Here is a 25,018-nt window from a genome sequence, read left to right as displayed (position 1 = left end):
CAGCCAGAGAAGAAGACACGCCACAGCAGCCATTAGAAGCAGCCAGAGGGAAAAACACGCCACAGCAGCCATTAGCAGAAAAGTAGGAAGAAGACTCAAACAGGAAAGCAGCTAGCAGGCAGCGGCGGGAGGCAGATCGCAGAGCGGAGAACTGACGCATCACTAGGGCACCTTGGGTGGACGTACCCTTAGTTCACAGGATGCAGGACTTTAAGGCGTGGCAGGTCTCTCTTCTAAGCTCTAAGAAAAGCCTGTCCTTTCAAAATCTCTCTTAAGCGAAGTCTCTGTCTCTGATAAGCAAAGTCTCTCTCTCTCTCTCCTCTCAAAGCAAGTAAACCTCATTTCCTCTATCCTCTATGAACAAGCAAGAAAGCAGTGCCTAAGGAGAAAGATAGAAGTGCCTCAGTTTCCACTCCACCACCCATAAGACCCGTGCAAGTTGTTGCTGCAGGCGGTGACAATTATCCACGGATTTTGGAACCGCAAAGAGCCAGCGACAGAGACCCACTTCTGCTGCTGCTATTCAACATTGTACTGGAAGTTCTGGTCAGAGTAGAGAGACAAGAAAAAACAAGCTGGTGGAATTCAGATTGGGAAGAAAGAAGTAAAATTATTTCTGTTTGTAGATGACATGTTCTTATGTGGAGAAAACCTTAAATTTCCACATACAAAAAAAAATCTGTAAAAACTAATAAATTCAGCAATGTTGCATGGCATAAGATCAATGTACAAAAATAAGTGGTGTTTCTGTACATCAACGATAATCTGAAAAGGAATTCAGGGAAACGATTGCATTTACAACAGGATCTGAAGAATCAAATGCTTGTGGATAAGCTTTCACTGAAAGCTACAAAAATTGCTGAAAGAAATTAAGATCTAAATAAATGCAAAAGTATTCTGAATGCATGGATTAAAAGAAAATATTATTAAGAGGGCAGTATGATCCAAAGTGGTCCACAGACAGATTCAATGTAATTCTTATCAAAATCCCAATGACCTTTTTTTGCAGAAAAGGAAAAACCAATACTCAAGTTCATATGGAATTGTAAGGGTTCACAAATAGACAAAACAATCTTGGAAAAAAAAAGAAAAGAAATTAGAAGACTCACTGGCCTCAAAACTTAACTGCAAAGCTACATGGTGTGGTACTGGTATAAGTATAGACATGTAGACTATGAAAGCAAACAGAGTCCAGAAACAAAGTCAAACATAAATAGCAAATAGATTTTCAACAATGGTGCCAAGTCCATTCAATGGAAAAGAATCATCTCTGAGCACAACCAGATATTCACATTCTAATGAAGAGTTGGACCCCTACCTCACACCACACACAAAATCAAACTCAAAATGGATTAGAGATCCGAATATAAGAGCTAAAACTATAACATTCTTAGAAGAAAGCAAAGTCATATTCCTCATGATCGTAGAATTGGCAATGGAGTCTTAAATATAACAGCAAAAGTACCAGCAACAAAAGAAAAAGATCGTTTGGACTTCATCAAAATTAAAAATTTTTGCACATCAAAGGACACTATCAAGAAAGTACAGGACTGGGGATATAGCTCAGTTGGTAGAGTGCTTGCCTGGCATGCATAAGGCCATGGGTTAAATCCCCAGCACCACAAAAAAAAAAAAAAAAAAAAGTACAAAGACAACTTACAGTGTGTGATTAAATATTCACAAACTATATATGAAGGTCTAGTATTCAGAATATACAAAGAATTTTTACAACCCAATGATGAAAAGACAAATAACCCAACTTAAAAATGGGTAAAGGACTGGAATAGACATTTCTTCAAGGCGGGTATACATTGCCAATGAGCACAGAAGATGCTTCATTAGGGAGATGCAGATGGAACTACACTGAGACACCACTGAACACCCAGGAGCAGGACTAAAAAAAGCAGGAAGTAAGTGTTGGCGAGGATGTAGAAAATTGGATCCCTTATATATTGCTGGTGGGAGTGAAAAATGGAACAGTTGCTATGGAGAACAAGGTTGGGAGTTCCCCAAAATTAAATATAGAGTTACCATATGATTCGTCAATCCCACTCTTAGGTATATATCCCAAAGAACTGAAAACACATATTCAAAGAAATACTTGTTCAGAAATGTTCAATGCAGCCAAAAGGTGGAATCACAATAGACAAAAATAGAAATAACCAAAAGGTCTATCCATGGATGAGTGGATAAACAAATTATGGAATATCATTTAGTCATTAAAAAGAAATGCAGTACTGATACTACAATAAGCATGAGTTTGTAGAACATTATACTAAGTGATAGAAACCAGATACACAGTCATGTACAGATGATTTCATTTATAGGAAACGTCCAGAATAAATAATCCATAGAACAGATCCGGTTGCCAGGGGCTGAGGGAGAGGGGAGTCGAGTATCGGGGAGTGGGGATACCTGGTTTATTCTAGAGAAATGGATGTCTTCTGGGTCTTGATAGAGATGACGGTCATATAACACTGGGTGTGTACTCAATGCCACTGTTTTGTTGACTTTAAAATGGTTAATTTTATGTCATCTAGATTTTATTTCAATCAACTCTGCTCACTGGGCTATTGAAGAAGCACAGCCTGGAGAAGAGGGGCTGGTGCAATCGTCCCCGGTGAGAGACCATGGTGATCTGAACCAGAAGCACGGGTGCAAGTGGGGAGGGAGCAGGAAGTCCACAGAGAAACGTCCAGGAAGATCTTCACTAAAACGGGATCAGAGCTTATTTTCAGTGGGAGAAATTATTTGACTTAATTTGTTTTATTGTTTAAGTCGTTCACAGCAAATACCAATCGCCGCTAAAAGCAACACACACAACAAGATCATTTGGGGCAAAATGCCTCATAAGCTTCAAACTAATATCAGATTCCAGGGATCTGGAAAGGGGAGAAACATAGGAAAATAAAACACCTAAAAAGGAATTTGACTTTGAAAATGACTGATGCAATGACAAGAGGAACATTCAATAAATATTTAAGATCCGTGATTTATCAGCCCTCAGCAATAGATGGCTTCAGTGAGATAGGGACTCTGTGACACTGTTAGAAGGACCTAAACTACTTTCTTGCCTTTATCTTACTAGTTGGAATGTAAGTGCAATGACTGGAGCTTCAGCAGTAAAATGGACCACGAGGCCAAAAATATATGGCAGGGATGACGGAAGGAAAAGCTAGGAAGGAGCTTGATTCCTGAGGCTGAGAAATATGATGCGTGGCTTACCAGCCCTTGATTAAGTCACTTACATTAAGTCAAATCTAATTCTAATGAAGATATCCTACAGGAGGGTGGTTCTGATCTCCTCATTTGGATGGGAATGCCTCCATTTCTGAATTCCTCAGGACCTTTGCACAGGACTATGACTCTTACACATCTTGTGGGGCCTTGAGGTTTGGGGGATGCTGTTTCCTTCAACCCCAGCTAGCTCTTGGCCCAGTGTGGAGGGAGTGCTCAGTAAGGGTGAGAGTAAATGGCCCTGAGTGTCAGTTAGAGCTGGAGGGTCTCCTGCCCACCTCCTCTGCTGAGACCTCAACTCACTGAACCCACAAGAACCCCAACAATCATCATTTATATACTTAATGATGCTGATGGTGGTGTTGAGTATGAGCCTTTTAGGTTTGTTGCTATATGGGAACAATAAATCCTATCTACCCTACTGTCCCCACAGGTCTGACGATGACTCTCTTATTGCCCCAGTTATCAAATGTGCATGTGGGATCATGGGAGTTAAGGTACGTGAAATCCACATTGTGCTCCTGGCACAAATGTCTTGCTTAAAACCATCCCTGGCACCCTCCCCCTGTCAGGCACCTGCCTCCCTGTCATCCCTGCCCTTCTTGCCACCCCGTCCAGGATGCCTATGACCCTTCTGGAAGTTCTGTAATGCAGATGTCCCTCAGTCCTCTCCAACCTTCCAGTTCTTTGACAAAACCTGGAATTCTAGGATTTGGAATGCCTCAATGTCTACTCCTAGTGTGTGTTTTCATTTGATGGTTTATTAAGCAGCTACTCTGTGCTGGGCACCATGCTAATCCAACAGGGATGCAGATGCAGACCCCGGCTTGTGGTACTTACATCTGGGGTCGGGGGACTGGAAGGAGCTAACAAGGAACAACTAATTACACCATAAACCAATCAAAATTAATGTTTTTACTCCATACATCTTTAATAGGTGCCTTCTACGTGCTAGAGACTTAGTAGGTGCTGGGGTAGGAGGATGTAGGCATCTTGAAGCTTGTGTTCTCTGCAAGTTGCCCATGGATGCTTAGACGTTCATTTAATGTTAACTGACCCATGGGCAACTCTCCAATGGACCCTGCCATTGGCCCAGCCCCGGGCTGGCTGGGTGCTGGGCACCAAGGCAAACCCGACCCAGTCTCCATCCTCTGGGAGCACAAGAGGAGGGGAGAGAGATGATGAGGAAAGAGAAATTGATAAAATGTGGACAGCGCCCAGAACACAGGCTCCTGAGCCGACAAGTAACCAAGGGGGAAGGTGCAAGGGGAGAGGGTGTCTCAGCAGAGCAGCTGGGGACCGCGTCCCTGATAGAGAAGGCGCATCCAGGAGAGTCTGAGGACAATGCTAGCTGGTGCTTCCACAGCCCTCACCCTGCGCCAGACGCCCTGCAAAGAGCTTTATATAAACCCTAGCACACAGACTCCTCCTCCCAGCCTCCGCAGGCTGCTGATCCTCTTTCCATCGCCCCCATTTTATGGAGGAGGAAACCAGGTCATTTACTGGAGTTTGCACAGCTAGTAAGTGGTACGGCCTGGGCTGCCTGGAAGAAGGTCTAGCTCCAGGTGGGTTCTAACTCCCGCTTAAAGGGGAGGAGGACACTTAAAGGGGATGAGGACAGCATGCAGCCTTCTGGGCCGAGGGATATGCGCAAAGGTTGAAGGTGGGAAAGAGCTTGGAACACCGGGGAACAGAACTCAAACTTTGGGTCTCCTCTCCAAGACACCAAGCAAGGGCGAGCAAGACTCAGAAGGGCAGGGCGACTGGGGGCCAGGGAAGGTGCACAGGCAGGAGGGACTCTCTGCTCTCTGGGGACTTCTAGATGCATGCTGGGGGTCCATGTAGACTGGGCTGAAGCATCTGGAGGGACAGATGAAGGAAGGGAAGGCCTGGGGCTCTCTCTGGTTTCTCATTTGCACAGGGTGGTCCTTAGTTAGGCCTCATGTCCTGTTAATGGTTTTACTCTCAAAGGGTCTAGGTTTGGATGAAAAATGACCAGGACACTCCAGCCAAAGGGAACCCAGGGAGAAGTGTGGCTGGTCTGGGTGGGTCTCTTTCCTCTGTTCACCCCCAAACTTAACCAAATCCATACCACACATTGATGCTGTAGGAGCTGGGACTGTGTCTCTTGGCCAGCCAGGGCCGAGGACGAGGAGGCCCGCACACGTGTGGCCCAATTCAGGGCCTGGCACACAGTGGCCCTCAGTAATACCCAGGGAACGACATATGCACAAGAACAACGTCACTCGGTACCTCGTTTCTCCCCCGTGTAGGGGACCAGGTCTTCTCGGTCCTTAAACTCCTTTGCTTGCTTTTCCAAGTGATCCAAGAGCTCCTCTCTTTTAAAGGGGCCCGTGGGGGCCTTGGTGGTCTGATCCTTCTGCCTCAGGCCTGCAGGCAGCAGAGCATTCTAGATGCAGGTTGTGGGGTGGGAGAGGGAGCAAGAGAGAGGAGAGAGAGCAGTCAGCTGCTGAAGACTTGCAATTCTCCAGGAACTCATCCTTGACCCACAGGGACCCCAGAAGTACAGAATTCATCCACATCTGTCTTTTTACATGCAAAGACTCTGAAAGTCAAGACAGCAGGGACCTGTCCAAGGTCACACAGCAGATGAAGGGGAGGCAGAGGCTGTCTCTTAATCCTCTGGTTTCCCTGACTCAAAAGTTCATGAAGGTGAGGGCTGAGGGTTCAGGGTGGCGGAGGCGGGCTGAGCCCAGAGGGGTGTCCAGGGTGTCACCTGAGAAGTAAATAGAAGTAAGTTGGTGTTTGGCTGCACGAACAACAGCAATTTGTGTATCAAGTGGTTGGAGAGAGAAGCCAAAGGGGGTTGAGGGAGGACCCTAGATGCAGAATCAGGCATAAAGAGGCAGAACCCCCAAAGGCCATCCAAAGCCCAGCAGAGCTGTGAGGTGGACCAGGCCATCTGGCTGCAGCCCCTGTGGCCCTCCTGGTCGGTCCCTTCCAGCCTCCAGCAGGTCTGTGCTCGTGACTTGCTGGTTGTTAAATATTTTGAACGTTGCCCCTGGAGATGGGTCTCTCAAGAAAGATAGCATCCACCAATTGGGCGCTTGCTCTCTTTCAAACATGGGCAGACTACTAAGTGTGTGCTTCCCACAGAAGCAGATTCCCAGTTAGGGTGCATCTGAATCACCTGAATGGGCTTCTCTTTAATTCAACCCCCAAAACCTTCGAGAGGCAGAGATGTTAAGTGCTGTGAGGACGCTCAGAGATCATCCTCCCTCCAGGGCAAGCCTAAGATTTGCCCAAGGAATTTCAGGGACAGATCAAGAACAAAAGCCCTCGTTCAGATTTGGCGGAGAGCTCATCTGCATTCCTCATCCTTCCCTCCCACCCCCTTGTTTCAGAGACTGGAGGAGGACACCTGGGGCGCAGGTGTGCCACTTCTTGCTGCACCCCCCCCCCCCCCCCCCGAATGCGCTAAATTGGAGTCATTCCATCTCAAATGGTTCCACCAAAGCCCTTATCTTCCCTCACTCACACACTGTCCAAAGCCTTTTCTGAAACCCCGCTCCGAGAGGGGCCCCGAGAGGTGTATAAAGAAGACTGCCAGCCCCACACCCAGAGAGATGCTGCTGGGAGGGAGAGGCCACCTTCAACCAATGTGTCATTTCCGCAAGATGTTTAACCACGTCTACCACCACACCACGCGTCAGTAAGAGTGGAGGCTGCGAGATGGGGGTGGGGTGGGGGCACAACCTGACCCGGGGAGGCAAGCAGCCCTGCACAGCACAAGGTCAGGATAAGGGCCGCAGGGGTGGTGCTGGGCTAAGTGCAAACAGATTTAGGCCACCGGTCAACAGAGTCGTGGGAGCTGGAGTGTGTAAGGAGAGGGTGAGGAGAAGGTAGAAAACCAAGTCTCAACTGAGTACCAGGAACATGAGTGATGCCAACCGCACCCAAAGCCCCAGATCTCACATACTGTCTGCCACAACAGACAGGCTTCCAGGAGATCCACGTTTCTGCAGGCAGGTCCACGGTTAGAGGGGACCTCCTGCAGCCAGCTCCTTCTGTCCCATGGCAGGGGGCTTACGGTGGCTTGAGTGATCGAGGGCCACCTCACTGCCCTGCAAATGTCTGTACGTGCTTATCCAAAATGAATAATCCAACTGTTTTGTGACACGCCTGCACTTCACAGTTGAAGTGCACATCAGGCTTAAGCGCCGACTGGGAATAACAATGAGGCCACTATATGATCCGAGGTGTGGCCCCTAAGCTCAACATGCTGCAGTGTCTGTGGCTGCAAAGTGTGAATAGTGATAGGGGCTTCCTTGTAGTTGGGTTGAAAAAAATCAGATAATGCAGGGAGAGTGCTCAGCATGGCTCAGCATGAACACCCCAAAAAGATGACTTATCACTGTTGTTACAGCATCAGTTAAAATGCATTTTAACAGGAGGCTGTTTACCCAAATATGTAGCTAAAAGAGAATTAATGATCCAATTGCATTTTGAGGTTCAAAATATTTGAATATGAGCACATGAAATTTCATTCAACGAATTAAGAATTGAAAGCAAGTGCTTGAGTTTTCTCAAAAACCCTCAAAGTGCTGCCCATAATCATCATTGCCGCAGAGGGTGGAGATGGCAGTCATGGGGTCGGGGCACATTCTGGCTTTCCCAAAGGCCGAGTATTGTGACGGGAGAAACTGATGAGGTTGGAAACAGGTTTGCAAACTTGTATGGCTTTCCAGAGCTCTCTGATGGAGGCCACTGATCCAGATAAAGCAGGTTTCGCAGCCTCAGCACAATTGGCATTTTGAGTCGGATGCTTCTTTGTGTAGGCTGTGCTATACACCGTAGACTGCAGCAGCCTCTCTGGTCTCTACCTCATAGATGCCAGTAGCATCATCCCCACACTGTGACACCCCACAATGTCAAATGCCCTCCCAGGGACAAAATTGCCCTTGATTGAGAACAACTGCATTGAACTGAAGGCATATAATTATACCAAGGGAATAAAGAAGTTTTAATTGTTTTTATTTAAATATTTATTGAAAGAAGTTGACTTTTAAAAAAACCAAAATGTCCAAAGTCTTTTCCAGCAACTCTTAGCTTACCAACATTTTAAGTGAATATTGAACATTAAGCTTCAATAGAAATTGAAGTCTAGTTTCTTTCCATTAAATGATATGTATGCTTAATGAAATATGATTTTCAACTGAAACAGTAACAGCTGCGTAGTTGTTAAATTCCTGATTATCTCTTTAGCTTATTTTCAAAAACAGTATGTGACCTCACACTATATATAAAGATTAACTCAAAATGGATCAAAGACCTAAATGTAAGAGCTAAAACTATAAAACTCCTAGAAGAAAACACAGGCATAAATCTTTGTGACCCTGGATTAGGCAATGGTTTCTTAAATATGACACCATACAATAAACAACAAAAGAAAAAATTTATGTATTGGACTTCAACAAAATTAAAATCACTTGTGCTTTAAAAGACACCAGTGAAATGACAGATGGGGAGAAAATATTTGTGAATCGTATATCTGATAAGAGTCTATTGGCCAGGATACATAAATTTCTCCTCTGACCCAATGACATAAGGCAAACAATTCAATCAAAAAATAAGCACGGTGGTGCACCCCTGTAATCCCAGCAACTCAAGAGGCTGAGGTGTGAGGATCCTCAAGTTCGAGGTCAACCTCAGAGACTCAGCAAGATCCTCTCTCAAAATAAAACAAGAAGGGCTGAGGATACAACTCAGTGGTAGAGCATCCCTGCTTCAATCCTACAACATAGAGGAATCTTAAAAACACCATACTAAGTGAAGGAAGCCCCGAGGTCACGTATTATGATTCCAGTTACATGAAGTATCCCGAATAGTCAAATGTATACAGACAGAACGTGCATTGATGGTTACTGGTGCTATGGATGGAACAATGATCCCACAAAATCCATGTGCTGAAGCCCTAACCCCCAATGTGACGCTATTTGGAGATAGCGCCTTCAAGGAGGTAGTTAAGGGTACATGAGGTCACAGGGATGGAGCCCTGATCCAATGGGATTAGCGTTCTTATAAGAAGAGACGCTGAAAACTTGCTGTGGGCCCCGCCCAACCCTGCCATGAGAGAAAGCAGGCAGAAATCCTCTGGCAGAGACCAACCCTGCTGGGCCCTGACCTGGGGCTTCCCAGCCGCTGAGCTCTGAGAAGATAGGCCACCAGAACTGTGGTATTTTGTTATGGCAGCCCCAGCTGAGGAAGAGGGCTGGGGGCCTCAGGGGGATGGGGAGCCACAGCTCGTGGGTCTGAGGTTTCTTCTGAGGTGATGAAAATGTTCTGAAAGCGACTGTGTTGGTGGTTGCACAACTCCGAGCGTGCTGGAAAGCTGAATTGTTCATTGGTAGACGGATGGATTGTGCCATGTGTGAATTAGATCTCCAGAAAGCTGTGTTTTTAAAATGTCATGTGTTATCTAGGAAAGAATCAACCAGTCACTAAAGAGAATGGTCACGGGATGCGGGGAACAGAAGGCTCCTCGTGTGAGCCAGGCAGGCCAGAGCAGCCCCCACCGACCACCGTGCCTGTTCTACAGTGTGACGTGCCTGCCTGCAAATGAGCCATGGAGGAGCCGAGTGGGCGAGAGAGCGCTGCGGAGCCTTTCCCCCAGCAAGCCACCTGTGCCTGATCTCAGACCCGGGCTCACCGGCGGCTCTCACAGGCATTTTGTCATGGGCTCTGACCAGGAAGGTGTTTGATAGTCATGGATGTGTAGAAATCTCTCTTTCATTTCTTTATTTTCTATTTATTCCACAAACATCTACTGAGTGAGTATCGTGCCCAGGCAGTGCGCTAAGAAGTAGGGCCATGACCACACCCAAGCTCTCTGATGTGCAGCAACAGGGAGACGCGGATTGAATGGGGAGGAGGTCTCAATTATATGCAGTGACTCAAGCCCCGATAATCTTCCTGTCTCCCCACGGGCAAACTGGTGTGTGGGTTCTAAGGAGAAGGGATTCCTGGACGCTCTCGGATCTTAACCTAAGATCATAGCTGTTATACACTTGGGAATAGTGGGGACTGTGGCTCAGTAAGGCTTTCGTGCCCCACGCTGGCTGCCCAGCGCCAGTGGATTGTTGACCTGTAGGAACATGGATGGTGTTATTAGATCTGCTTGTTTTTATGTGAACTCTCTTGATTTAAAAATATTGACATGTGGTCCAAACATTTCCAAAACAATGTTCAGGCCAAACGAAACATGTCTGCAAGCCAGGCTCAGCCCATGTGCTGCCATTTTGCCATGTCAGATCTAAGGTTCCTTTCAGACTAAGACTCCACATAGAGGAGGTCATGATAGTCATTTGCATATTCCACAAACATCTACGGGGTATTCCACTCACACCAGGCACTGGCTAGAGGAAGAAAGAAATATATATATGGTTTGTTTTGTTTTCGTACTAGGGCTTGAACCCAGGGGTGCTTAACCACTGAGCCACATCCCCAGTCCATTTTTTATTCTTTTTATTTTGAGACGGGGTCCTGCTAAGCTGCTTAAGGCCTCGCTAAGTTGCTGAGGCTAGCTTTGAACTTGCAATCCTCCTGCCTCAGCCTCCCAAGCTGGTGGGATAACAAGTGTGCACCATTGCCCCTGGCTTATACATGGTTTTTAAATTAAGAGATTTTTAAATTAAAACACCAAGTGAAGAAGCAAAAATTTAAATATATTCTTGAAAATAATCATGGGGGTGGGGAATCTGGCAACCTTTCCTACAGCTCCCTACTCTGGTTTTGAAATAGTGACTTTTTCAATGTTGTAACATTAAACTTGATGTGCAGTTGGGCAGATTTATCTTAGTCTTACTTTCACACCCATGCCCCGGAGTCTAGTTGAGCAAAGGACAATAGAAACTTTGACACATCCTCAGCTGCACTGTCAGGATCCTGCACACCCTTGCAAACAGGGGCTGGTATGGCTGAAGATCAAGTCCCTGCACGATTATCATTGCTACAGATAGTGAGGGAGGCATGAGCAGCCGTCCTGGCCAGAAGTACTGGGGGCCTGTTATGTGTGTATGCGTGTGCACACACATGCACACTCTCATGAGCACGCGTGCACGTGCGCGTGCACACACACACACACAGTGTTTTGAAAGGATCCTAGATGCCTGGCAGCTGGGTGGCACGAAGCCCTAAGAACTCCCCCAGGCCAAGTTTTCCACTTTTTCACTTGGGGAAACTGAGGCTTGAAAAACTGAAGCACTTGCTTGATAGTCATAGAACCAGGAATCCTGAGCTTACGAACAGACGACACTCTGTGCAATCACATGCTCAAGGACCAATATGACTATTTTCAGACCGGCGGCTATTCACACATACAATGTCCCTTAGGGCTGGGGAGGTACTCAGTAGCAGAGTGCCTGCCCCACACACTTAAGGTCCTGTTTCATTCCCAGCACTGAAAATAATAATAAAAAAAGTCCCTTAACCCAATTCTTCAAAATAGCAACAACGACAACAACAACAACAAAGTGACTTGGTTACTTTTCCCAAATAAATTAGCGATGTCTAAGAACAAGAGGATACAAAGTCTGCCTCCCTCAATCAGCACCAGGAGAGCTGGGTGCTTGTTCTGTGCCTGCACCACACAGTCCCGAAATGGGGGCACAACCTCGGTGTTGGGCGTCAGGGGAAGCCAAGGGTCAGGGAGGGCCAGGCAGGGTCAGGGCTTTGCCTGAGGTCACACGCTGGACCCCTGGCCCAGGACCGTTGACTTCATTCCTTGACAAATGTTCCATCCCTCCTGTTTTCCTAGCAAGGGGTCCTGGAAACTGGACGTGGCCCTGAGTGAGAGCCAGGTGCCCTCTCCAAGTGTTAGAAGCCAGGGTTCCTCCTCATGGAGCTAGTGCCCCTCTACACGGGGAGAAAATGAGGCTCAGAGGCGGGGTGTTTCTGTTCTCGAAACTCCCTTTCGCATCTCTCCCCCCGCCCAGAGCTTACCCTGAGACTGCACCCTCTCTCCATGCTACCCTTCAGGTCACAACAGGGCTGAGCTGGCTCATGCCCCAGCTGCAGCATCTTGATGTCAAGCATAAAGGGGACAAGTAGGATTGGCACCTCTCAGAGCCCCTTTCTCTCCAAACATACTCCCCACACCAACACGTGCATCCTGGACCTCTTCCTGTTTTCGCTTTCTTTGTAGAAAGGGCTGGGCCTTGGTTCAGCCCCCTTGACCTTACTGAGGGGCTGGTGAACCGCATCCTCCCCAGTCAACTGTACAAGGCATCACCTCAGGCACCTGAAGGCCCCCCACAGCCCAAGGCCAGTATTCCGCAGCGGGACCTACTGGACATAGCAGCACACTTTGTCCTGTTCATGGCACCGGAAGCTTCTCTGCCCTATTTTCTCCTAATCCTCATGCAAGAGAGAAAAGCTCTCCGCTGTGCTGTGGGGTAGGGGTGTCCTGAAACAATGGGTGTACAATCCCTGCTCCCGAGGGGCTCACAGCCAGAGGGGAGGCACATGACCCGTGTGGTCACCTTACTCAGCCCAGGAGGAAGTGGTTCCCTGGGCCTTGGTCAGGTGAAGAGAGGGAGGGGGGGGCCACAGGGACCACAGAAAGTGCAGCACAGGCAGAGGCCGGGCAGATGGCAGGAGGGGGGGTTGAGCAGGGCAGGAGCCTGGTCAGTCCCAGCCCGAGGCTGCAGTGTTCTGAACGTCTCCGTCTCATGGGCCCCACCCTCCTTCAGGCCTTGTGCCTCTTGCTGGGACCACCGGAGCCGCCTTCTGGCTGGTGTCCTGGTCTCAGGCCTCTCCAGCCAGACCTCGGAGACATGTGTGCTGGCCCCAAGTGCTCATGAATGTTCAGCGGCTTTGCTGACCTACAGAGTCATGACAAAATTCACCAGGCATGTGCAGAGAGCTTTTTGGGATTGACCCCGCCTGCTCGTACCTCTCCAGCCTCCTGTTCCTCTTCCGCCTGGGAGCTGTCTGGGTTCTGGTCACTTGGGCCCCTCCATGCTCCACAGCTCTGCCCTGTCCTCACACACTGGCTATGCCCCGGCTGGGGCTGGTCCTGGGCCTGGAATGCTGCCCCTCCTGCTGCTCTGCATTCCTCTCCTTCCCTGGGGCCCCTGTTGGGTCGTTGCAATGCTCCCCACGTTGACCTGCAAGTCTCCTTCCAGACTCCCCTTGGCATCTTGCCAGCTCTTATATAATGCCCACCCTAAGTGGTCGTAGAGTATGCTTACGCCATATCCCTCTCACTTCTCAAGTGCCTGCTAGGATATATCTTAGCCTTCCCTGAATCCACAGCACCGAGCACAGGGTGCTGGGACAGTGGGGTCGGATCATCCATGTCACACAGCACCAATGCTCTAGCTGGGGAAGGACAGCATTCTAGGACACCCCACAGGCCTCCACCAACTGCTGTCCCCGAGCAAGTTTGGGGGAGGGGACACACGAAAACTGTCAGAGTGAGGGCTGAGGATGGGACTGGGGTTCACTGATGGGGATTTTGGGAAATGCCAAGGTAGAGAGTGAGCTCTTTGCTATGTTATTTGGGGAATTTGCTTAATTTTTTGACAACACCTCTTATTTAACCTGGGGGCTTTTGACAGAGCAGAGCATAAGGCCATCAAACTGTCATCAAACTCATGGTGACAGACTAAATTATCCCTGATGTTGTCTCCCGCTCCTTAGTAATAAATGCACCTCCACTCAAGCTGAGCTCATGGCTACTCAGATTTAAGATTACATTTCCCAGGCTCCCTTGCAGCTAAGTCAAACCATGTAATTAAGTTCTGGTCTGTGATATGAGAAGATCCAGTGGCAATTTCTGGTAATCTTCCTTAAAAGGCACTTGAATTGTGGCTTTTCTCCTGCCCTCCTGCCCCTCCCCTTTCTTCCCTGTCCCTCTATTCTGATGTCTGGGCTGTGGCACCCACTACAGACCACAGGGATGAGGGCCACACCTTTGCGATGGCAGGGCTGAGCTGGATGGATACCAGGTCTCTGGGGAACTTGGGACCTGTGCTCCATGCCAGCCCGGGACTGCCTGCTCTGAACTTGTACTTGAAGGATGAACAAACCACAGCTCAAATCACGTTTTTCAAGTTTGTTGCTTGAAACCAAGCTGCATCCTGCTGCCACCCTGCGTTCTTGCCCTAGGGCCGGAAGGTCACAGACAGGGCACTGGTACTCTCTGGTTTTGGAGTTCCCCCTGCAAAATGAGGGTCCAAGCCCTATTATTCTGAAGCCTCAGAATAAAGGTCTGAACTCCACATGGAATCGGCTCGTTTCCCATCAGCGTGGCCACCATAATGGCTCACTCCCTTCAACTGGACAGAGCCTGCACTGTGGAGGCACCATCGGGTGGCTGCATCTCCCACTCTGAGTACTTTCTGCCTGAGAGGCAGCAAACCAAGTGCCCAATGGCATCAGGGAGGAGATGTCAGTGCAGGAGGGAAGAGGGGCCAGTGTCTGCAGTGTGGGAGTCAGTCCTGCAGAGATGGGAGATGCCAACCTGGAGTGAAGGGCTCTGGGTCCCAGAGGTCCCTCGGGCAGTGGAGGCCACAGGAGGGTGCCACAGGAGTGAGAGGGTGGAGAGGGTTGTGCGGGGGTGTGTGGCGGGGCCAGAAGACAAGGGTAGGCTGGAGACACGCTGCCTGGCCTGATTCGCCCTGGCCCCACCAGGCCCATCCTGGGCATGCAGGGCCGGCAGTGTTTCTAAGGATGCGTGCCTATTTTTAGAGAAGAGATTTATTTCTTTCCATTTCAACTGTTTACTTCTATCCTGAGCTTGCGATTCTGCCGGTTTGTGTTACAAGGAAGAACCACGGCCCCGTGGACCAAACTTGGCGACTCCTAAGATGGCCAGGAGTGCCCCCTGCTACAGGATATGCTCTGGGGCGTGGGAGGGTGGGTTGTGGGATGTGAGGAGTCTGATGAGGAGCCACAGTGGGACAGGAAGTCCCAGGCCCTTGCCCTGGTACTGCTGACCTGCTGTGTGGCCTTGAGGAAGGCCTTTCCCCTCTCTCAGTTGCAGGGTCTTGTCATTGTTCTAATTGTTCATCACTAACCAGGGAATGGTAATACTTATAGGACTGCTATGAGGACTTGGTGAAAGTCACCAAGTACAAGTGAAAGACTAGAGTCTGGGACCGACTCTACCACTCAGGGTCTATGTACTTTGTAGGTGCACGTGGGCGTGGGTGGGCGGGTAGGTAGAGGGTTCCCGTGGGTCCTCGTAGCTCTGAGAGTCTGCGATTTGAGGATTTATCCTCCACCGTTTCTCCCTTCCATTCGTGGCCCTTTGTTTTCAGAACTCTTAGCACGAGGGCTAAGAGGACCCGGTGCTGCCTGAGTTGACTCTGTCCCTGAATAGCTCTGGGATGTTCAGCTTCCTTAGCCTCTAGCTTTATCTGTAGAATGACGTTAACCCCAGCCTAGGAAGATGAACCTAGGATGTTTAGGGAGGATTCATGGGATGATGCCTAAGAAATAGATAACATCTCACCTGGCATGCAAGAGCACCTGGATGGAGAATAGCACTTATTATTATTTCTGGTTGTTTCCCATAACAGTTTCTGTGGTTAGAGTGTATCACAGATTCCCAACAGCTGACTGTAAAATCAACTCTTAGGCTTCAACATCTCTTCTCCTGCAAATCTGTTGATCCTTTTTCTGTAAGAATTTTTAAAATATTTTACCTTTTCCCCAAAGCTTCATTAACAAGCAATATTTATGGTTAAATTCATTGTTAGCAGATTCTTAAATTTTTTTTAAAGATTGATATTTATGATGAAAATAACATAACAACTTCAAAGGAAATTAAATTAAAAAGGAAAATTAAATTAAATTTAAAAAGGAAATTAAATTAAATTGGAAAAAAAAATGCTGGTGATTCCCAGCATGATGTCTGGGTTCTCTTTCTGGTCAGGGTCCTGCAGTGCTCATAGGGGTGAGGGTCAATAGCAGAGGTTACTGGGCCATGACTACCTAGGTGGAAATCTCAGCAGTACCCAACTTGCCACCCGAGCAGGTTAAACCCTCTCTTTAAGCCTCAGTTTTCCCACCTTTAAAATGGGCGAAACACCAAACCCTCACAGAGGACTAAATGAGATAATCCACATAGGGCTTTACCCCATAAATGTCAAATATCTATTGATCACATAGGAACCTGTTCCTGGTACAAGTCACCTTGTGACCAGTCCCTGAAGCACTGCTATGCACACTGCCCATTTTCCCCTCTAGCCAGGACAAAGGCGATCTGAACGGGGAAGCTGGCTCAGCTTCAGAGCAGCATCCACTTAAGTCCAGAGAGACGCGAAAGGGCAGATCCTCTGGGGAGCCAGTCAACAGCGGATACTTTTAGCACATGAAGCATTCCTTTCCCGCGGGAGTCCAAGTGCAACAATCTCATGATAAGCTCGAGTTTTTCCAGAGTGAGAGATAGAAAGTTTGGGGAACTTTTTTTTTTTTTTAATGTGCTCAAGTTTGGAATCCTCTGCTGCAAAACAGAGCTGCTGTCCAGCTTCTCGTACTCCAGGCTGTCACATGATGCCGAGGCTTAATTGCATAACCCGAAACGTCACCCTCTGAAGGGTTTGCTGAGTCCAAGCAGGAAAGGACTTGAGGATTGTGCCTTGTGGGAGTCGGAGGGGCATCTGAGGCCTTCTAGCCAACTGTGTCCATTTGACAGTCAAGGGAACTGAGACCCAAAGAGGGAAAGGCAAGTGTCCAAAGCCGGAGCACAGACAGGACTGGGACATGGACTTGTGGGTCTCCGGCTATTTACAGGAGGAAAAGGGATTTTACAGATAGTGCCCTCCGGAACCACGAACCCAGAGCACAACTGTGGCCCAAACTATCTCGCTGAAGACTCCCACAAAGGCTTCGGCAGCGTGGCTAAGGCGTGAACTCCAGAACCACGTCCTGGCTCCACCACTGCTAAGTTGTGGGACCTTGGACGGGTTCCTCCACCTCTCGGTTTCCTCATCTGTAAAATGGGATGAGAAGAGCCCCTGCCTCAGAAGCTTAGGGTGATGGTGGTGTTACATCTTCCAAGGGCTTAGAGCAGCATCTGCATGCCAGAAGTGCCACATCAGCTCGGGTGACACAAAGTCAGTGCGAGAGGAGACTGGAGTGCAATGGGAGGGCAGCAGCCTGGGCACCGGGCCCCTGCGTTCTGCTCGATTCTGTTGGACATCTCGATCGAGGGCCAGCTGCTTCCCCTCTCTGGGCGGGGTCCCTGCTCTGAGCTGGGGGTGCGCGCCTGCTGGCGGCTGCCCTCTCAAGGTCCACATACCTTTGGCCTCTCCCAGGGCTGTGATCTTGGAGAGACCAAGGCAGGGGGAAAGTGGAGACGGTGTGTTGTGCTCTCACAGAGAAGCCCCCTGCCCCAGGCTTTTCAAAATTTGCACCCTGTCTTGCAAATCAGGTAATAGAGATGATCCCAGTGAAGGGGCCCATTGTGGGTGGGGGACAAAAAGCCGGTTTGACCTGTTATTTCCCATCCTCTCGGTTTCTTTTTTATTTTCCTCAACTGAGAGAGAAAGGGGTGTTTGACAATGTCACTTTTGAAACTGAAGAAATGGAGAATGCCAGGTCTCAGGTGGCCTGTGCCCACTCCCAGATCCACCGGCACAATGGCTGCCTTCCTGCCAGAGCCGCTGGCACACACTTTGGAGCCTGGTTGCAACCTGACTCCTGGAGCCCGGTGGTGTGACTCTAGTGGTGTGACTGTAGGCAAGCCGGTGGCAATCTGAGCCCCCACGCCCCTCCCTCTGCGGGGACAAGCAGAGCCACCCTGTTTCTCACCTGGACAGCAGAGCTGGCCTCTAAGAGGTACCGAGGCCCTGGGAATTTGCCCCTGGGGCCGGACCAGAGAGCTTATTTGGGGTGGGGCCCTGTGGGGGACCTTTGCCAGGTTAGGGGTGAAGTGGTTCCCAACTGGGGCCTGGACGTGGTCCTTACAGTTCTGAGATGGCGCCTCCCTCTGCCCCCTCCTCACTCCTGAGCTAATGCTGGTCTCTGACCCTTGGCATTGGCTGCCCTATTTGCAGTTGCAGCCTCACTGTGACTAACCTCATCCTCACCCAGTGAGTGGCTCAGGGCAACTCCAACAGAGCAAAAGGACAGACACAGTAGGGCTGTGGGACCCTGGGGTCCACCCAGCTCCTCCCTGGGAACAGCACCGCAGGAAGGGCTGAGGAGAGGGGCAGGCCCTTCAGGAGGGCAGGACGGGGGCTCACACCCAAGTCGCTGCCCCCTTCCTTCCTGGCACCCTTCCAGTCCCCACGGTGCTCAGAGTCAGCTCCTGAAGTTGCCACACCCACACTACTGCTCGAGGGCTCCCCAGGCCACTGAGAGAAGTCCGCTTTGTCTGCTTTGATACCCTGCCCCACATCCAGCCCCTGACCCCTTTCTAGTCACAGCTAACCTTCCACAGAAATCCCCAAGGCTCCCCCTCCCGGTTTCCTTCCCACGTGGACTGTCCCTCCTGGTAGCCTGTGCTGGACGCCTTCACCTGGAGTTCTTTGTCTTTAATTATTGACTTAGGAAAATCTAGGGCCCAGTTCCAACATCACCTGCCCTGTGGAGCCTCCCACCACTAAGGAGTAATCCTGAGCTGCCTGCCTGCTCCGCCCGATTTACCACACCTGCCTCCACCACCCTGCGTCCTGAAGGGCAGGATCCCCGCCAGGCTCCCCTGTTGGTGCCAACACAGGGCCTGGGGCTGGATGGTGACCGAGTCACATTTATCGAATTGACTAGAAGTGGGGCTGCCTCCCCTTTTCGTTCTAACGTTCCAAAGCTGTTTGCTCTTGAAATTCAGTGAACAGTAATCTAGGACAGAATCAGAACAGAATCGCCTTGCAGCAGTGAAGCGGAAGCTGGATGGTTGCTCATTTCCGCAGCAGCGTGGCCAAACAGGAGAGGCCAGGCAGGGGGAGATGGAGGGACCCTCGGCTCTCTGCACCCACACTGCCTTCTGATGAGCAGGGGCAGCCTCTCCAGGGCATAGGCTCCTCCTGGCTGGGCCAGGGAAAGTTATGAGAAGCAAGACGAGGGTACTCTGCTGGAAGGATCTGTCATCCCATGGGGCCTGGGTCCCAGCCCCCAGCCAAGGATTCTGGGTTATCTGGAAAGAAGCCACATCATAGAGTCTGGAGATAAGACCAGGTGATAAGCTAATGGAAGCTTAGTCCTGAAAGGGACCGACCAACTTCAGCATCTCCTGGATGGGACACTGAAGCCTAGGGAAGAACAGGAACTAGCCCCAGGTCACACAGGATATCAGAGACAGGGGTGGAAGTGGGACATCTAACCTCCAGGCTTTCATTTCTCCTCATGTACCTTGCTCCCCGCACATTAGCAGTGAAGATCTGTGAGCTAGTGAAATGTTTTTTGGTTTTGTTTTGGTGGATCACTATTAAGCCAGGGTTAAACAATGACTGTTTTTTTTTTTTTTTTTTAAACCATGAAATATTCCACTTTTAATTAAAAATATACAAATGGAAATGTACTGAATTCAGTAGCATTCATTATCTACCTTCTTTGTGCAGACATGGACCTGGGTTCCTGGGATACAGTTTGAGGATGAACACCCTGCCTGGTGGGTCCCTAGAAATCCCTTCCTTGTCCCTGCTCATGGTTCCAGCATGGCTTGTCAAAGAACACACTACACAGAGCTTCCGCCTCTCAATACTGGGCATCCTGACTCAGAGGCGAACTCCGAGCATCAAACAAACTTCTTCACAGGGCCAGCTATGAAATCAATGAGGAAACATCAAACAAGTGAGAGGAGTTCTTCTAGTCCTTTATTTCTCAATGAATTCATTCCATGGCGCATGTTCCCCACCGTCCAGAAGCACCGTGCTTGACAGAACAGTGGAATGGCCCTTGGAAGACCCAGTTATAGCAGCAGCCCAGTGTCCGTGCCCTGCAGGGCCCTGGTCAAGGTGCCGCATGTGCCCTGAGTTGGACACCAATATATGACCACAGACAGGATTCACAGGTCTAGGAGTCAAGGTTGGAAACGGGAGTGGCAGCACTCACAGTGTCCCCAGGGGTCCCTGGCAACGTTTTTTGCTTCCTGTTCTCTTGACCTTAGGGTCTGCTTGTCTAGAAGTATCAGGGGCAACGAGAGGAATGCTTTCTCTCACTGGAGGCATGAGGATTCACCGGACAGGAAGGAAAGGCTGCCCCTGGTCACCTGGGCTCCTCCTGCCTGGGAATGAACGGGCTGAGAAGGCAGCCATAGCGCTGGCTGGGGTGGCTGATCCCGACCACCAAGGGGAAATTGTACTACTAGTTCACAGCAGAGGGCACTAAGTCTGAGCTCCAAACAATGGAGGTCCCGTTGGCATCTCTCAGTAGCACCACGCCCTGTGATGAAGGTCAATGGAAAACTCCGACCTCCCACACCAGGAGGACCGTAAGTGGCCGAGACCCTTCAGAATGAATGTTTTGGTCACCCTGACAGGTAAGATCCGCAATCGGCTGAGGTGTTTGCTAAAAGCAATAGGATGACAGAATGGGTGGTGTAAGGAGGTCATTTTAAAATAGTAAGCCACCTTCATCTGACCAGGAACAAGGACAATAATTGTCATGAATATTTCCTTTGTCTTATGAATGTGTGTATGTAGCAAATATCTTTAGCTTTCCCGTCTCATTTCATTATCATGTAACATAAGCTGTTATTGACTTTACACCATGGTGGGTTTTTTCCTTCCCCCACCAGTACTGGGGATGGAAACCAGGGGCACTTTACCAGTGAGGTGTATCTCCAATCCCTTTATTTTTCATTTTGAGACACTCTTGCTAAGATGCCAAGACTGGTCTTGAACTTGGAATCCTGCTGCCTCAGACTCCCAAGCCACTGGGATTATAGGCGTGTGCCACCGTCCCTGACTACCTACGATAGTATTTAAGTATTGTTAAATTTTCCATCATGTTTAGGTTACAGGATTTGGAGGAGAGTCAACAGCATTCAAGGACTTCACTGCCCCTTCTGGGGAGTAGGTTCATGTGTTTCCTTTACACAGAGTGGTTGTATCATGTTAGGCAGGAGTACAACCTTGATACCGCCTTTATTTGGGAATTAGTTTGGTTCAAAGAGATGCCTGTGGATGCCAAGTTGACAAGAGGTGGACTTGTGGTGCTTGAATTTATAAGCCAACTTGACAGGGCCACAGTTCCCAGACACTTGGTCGAAACTTATTCTGGTCGTATCTGAGAGTGAGTCTGGATGAGACTAACATTTGCATCTGAAGACAGAGGAGAGCAGCTTGCCCCATCCAATCCTCCATAGCCCAAACAGAACAAAGAAGCCAACCCTCCTGCGAGGTGGGGTGTTTCCTCCTGCCTGACCGCCTTGAGTTGGGGCACTCATTTCTGCCCTTGAACTCAAACTAAAACATCATCTTTTCCTGGGCCTTCCGCCCACCAGCATTGAGGACACAGCTGTACCCCAGCTCTCCGGGTCTCCAGCTTCCTACTGCAGATCTTGAGTTCTGTCAACCTCCAAAGTCATTTCACCAACGGCTTATAATAAACTTCTATTTACCTATCTGTGTCTACATCTATCCCATTGGATCAATTTTTCTGGAGAACTCCAGAACAACACTTTTTAAAAAAATGTGCAAAGACATCATTCTTCAGGGACACTGCCATTTAAGGAGAAGACAGCGGCAGTGGGGAAGCACACACCTGCCCACCCTGACCTGGGACAGCGCATTCCCCTTAGTGCCCACTCACGTCAGGGTCCAGCTCATCCAGCTCATTTTCCAGCGTCCTGAGCTCTTCCTCTGTGAGGGCTCCAAGGATTTCATCTTCGTCCAGGTCTCGGTATTTTTCTAGCTCTCGTCTGTAGGACATGGCGTGGAGGGACTTATCTTTGTCGTCTAAGTTTCTGTGTTGATCTGTGACCTATCAGAAAGAAAGAAATCTTAGAAGGACCCTCCTCAGGTTTGTTCTCAAGCGAAAGGACCTTTGCCATTCACGTGGTGGCCCAGGCATGTTTAAGAATTGCCAGGGTAATAACTGCTGTGCTGGGTTACTGCTCTTTGTTTTTTTGGCCTAATTCGCTAAGAAACTGAACAAGGTAGAGGTCTGAGGCCTGTGTCTGAATGGGTTCAGGTTGGTTGTAACCTGCATGGCTACCCATGGTGAGCAAATGGGTGACTGAAATGGCTTTGGAGGGCTTGACAACCATTTTATTCTTCAAATAGTTCACATGCTTTTCTGGACAACCCTCCCCTTCCCCTCACCCCCAGGCCCCAGTGGGAATCATGCTGGCAACTCAACCAGGACTGCATTTTAAAGGAAAAGGATGTCAGTGGTTAATCGAAGACCTACTGTGTGCAACCCTTCACCTACCACAACTCAATCAATCCTGACAAAACGTAGCCTCTACAGTGAGAACTGACTTTACCTACCAAGCGCCAAGCCATGTGTTGAACACTTCATCAGCATTTTCAAATTTAACCCCTGAGGTAGGTATGTACCGTCACTTTCAGAGATGAGGACATTCACTTAGGTGAAGTGAGTCACCCACATCACACCACCACAATTTTTTCCAGCCTGCATTGTCTCGCAGAACATTTTTGAAAGAATCACTCTGTCTAGTCTGGACCCCTCATTTCACTCTTGAGGGAGTTGGTCCAAAGGGAAGAAGTGATTTGCTCATGGAACCAGGGGGACCAGGGCCACACCTGCCACTTCCAGACTGCTCCCTCACTGGAGAGGGCTGCCATTGGGTTCCTATTTCACAAGGTCCTGTGTTGGGACCTTGTGTCTGCTACTTTCCATAGCCATGACATTCCCTTCCCTGTGAACTCATTCCAGTTTCTCGGCATATTCTGCAAGTCAGGTTATTAAATTAAAACCATTTTATCCATGAATAAATGGAGGGATGGCCTGGCGCCTGACTTGGGACCCTTGACGTCAGCACATGAGTGCTCCCTACCAGACCACAAAGTCTCTCACCTAACCCAGGGTGACAATGGGACCTTGAGTCTTTCTATCCATCGGTTGACAAAAATTGTCCAGGACATGAGACGCCTAGTTTGCACTTTACCTCCTGGAGAAGACTTGGTGACCCTCACAAACCCAAGTTCATCATGGCCCAGCACTGGGCCTGTGCCTCTCTGTGCAACTCCTGTGAACGTCGACCACTTGGCTTCCCACAAGCAGGATCTGGGTTTGCATGTTCCCTTCTCCCAGGGCCCCGCCCTGGAAGTTTCTCATGGAAATGAACCCAATTCCAGCTCCCTACCTGCCTTTGTTGATCAGTTAGCCCTGAGGAGGCTCTGGGCTCTCCTCCTGGAAAAGGTGAAGCTGCTGCAGAGCTGCTGTAGCTCTGCGCATTGTCTCGCTCTACTTGTCCTTCAGCCTACCTGATCTGTGACCAGCCTTCTCTCCTGATGGGCAGGTGGGGGATGCAACAGCTTGGAAGTTCCTTAAAAACCATGGGACAGAATGCAGCCCTGTGTGTGGTGTCAGTGCAGCGGGTTGAACTGTGTCCCCACCAGATTAATATGTGGTAATCCTAACCCCGGGGACCTCAGTAACTCAGTAGCACAAGGAAAGATGGGGGGCCTTACTTGGAATGTGATCCTTATAGGGTCTTTGTTGATAAAATTAATCAGGTTTAGGCAAGGTCGTACCTGAGTAGGATGGGCCCCTAATCCAATGTGACTGGTGTCCTAATAGAAAGGGGAAATTTGGCCAGAGGCATACACACAAGAGGGACATTATGTGACCCTGCAGAGTCAGGAGACTGTTTCTACCAGCCAAGCCGAGCCAAGACTACCAGCAAACACCAGAACTGGGGGAGAAGGTTTGCACTGGTTCTTCTTCACAGCCCTCAAAAGAAACCATTTCTGCTCACACCTTGACCTTGGACTTCTAACCTCCACTTCAAGACAATGAATCCCTATTGTTGGAGCCACTGGGCATGTGGTGCTTTGTTCCAGAAGCCCTAGCACACTTATATAATTGCTATCACCATCTTCACAGCAGTTTTTTCCAGACCCCCCACGCAAATAAACAAACAAACAAAACCTATGACTCATCCGTGAAGTAAGGAATGGAATTTTCCATAGGAGAGAAAAGTGAAACCAAGACAAGAGTACCACCCCATCTAAAACCTAGAATTAGTTGTTAATCGAAAGCAATTACAGTAACCTAAAATAAACTAAAACCAAAGTTGAGTTTAGTTTTAGTTTAGAGGAGAAAGTACATTTTATTAGCGCAAGTCTGCACGTGTGTGGGCACGTTTGTAGAACTGAGGACGTGACAGCTGGCTTGATAAGGAGGACTTCCTTCCCAAATACAGAAACCCCAGTACCATCCTCTTCTCTAAGAATGGCTCAGCCTGGTCTGACGTCTTCCTTTGACCAGACCCCAAGAATGCAGTGTTCAGACCATAAATGGGCCCCCCCTTGATTCATTTCCATTCTCTTCCAAAGAAAGCACAGCTGTCTGACAATGCTTTGGTATAGATGAAAAACCTTCCTCAAAGCCCTTGGAGAACAACCTAATTTGGATTTTCCTAAGTGAAGCCAGGAGAGAAGGAGGATCCATGATCTCTATCCTAAGGCCAAGAGGGACCTTAATGAAAGGTTCAGAGGTTTCCAGAGTCAACTCACAAAGATGTTCAGAGTGACCTCCAAAGCACCCCATGGGCTACAAAACACAATTTTTTAGTGGTTTGTTTCCCAAAGGTTCTTGTGCTGGAAGCTTGGTCCCCATTGTGGTGGTGGTGAGGTGGCAGAACCTTTAAAAGGTGGGGCCTAGCGGGAGGTCAGTAGGT

At 49.0% G+C, this 25,018-nt stretch overlaps 1 protein-coding gene across 1 annotated transcript in view; it reads right to left on the bottom strand.

Annotated features, from left to right (window-relative positions):
- The window catches only part of TMOD1 (tropomodulin 1), a 77,708-nt gene that overhangs the window by 35,019 nt on the left and 17,671 nt on the right, over positions 1 to 25,018 (bottom strand). Inside the window, exons 2-3 of the mRNA XM_079113316.1 lie at positions 21,961 to 22,131; positions 5,491 to 5,647 (exon numbers count right to left, since the gene is read on the bottom strand). Of these exons, the coding sequence (XP_078969442.1) occupies positions 5,491 to 5,647; positions 21,961 to 22,080 (277 nt within the window). The 5' untranslated portion in view covers positions 22,081 to 22,131. The remainder of the gene's footprint in view (positions 1 to 5,490; positions 5,648 to 21,960; positions 22,132 to 25,018) is intronic.

Source organism: Sciurus vulgaris, assembly GCF_902686455.1.
Source record: "Sciurus vulgaris genome assembly, chromosome: 15".
NCBI classification, from domain to species: Eukaryota; Metazoa; Chordata; class Mammalia; order Rodentia; family Sciuridae; genus Sciurus; species Sciurus vulgaris.
Note: the sequence above shows the minus strand (reverse complement) of the source record. Positions and strands in the feature narration are given on the sequence as shown.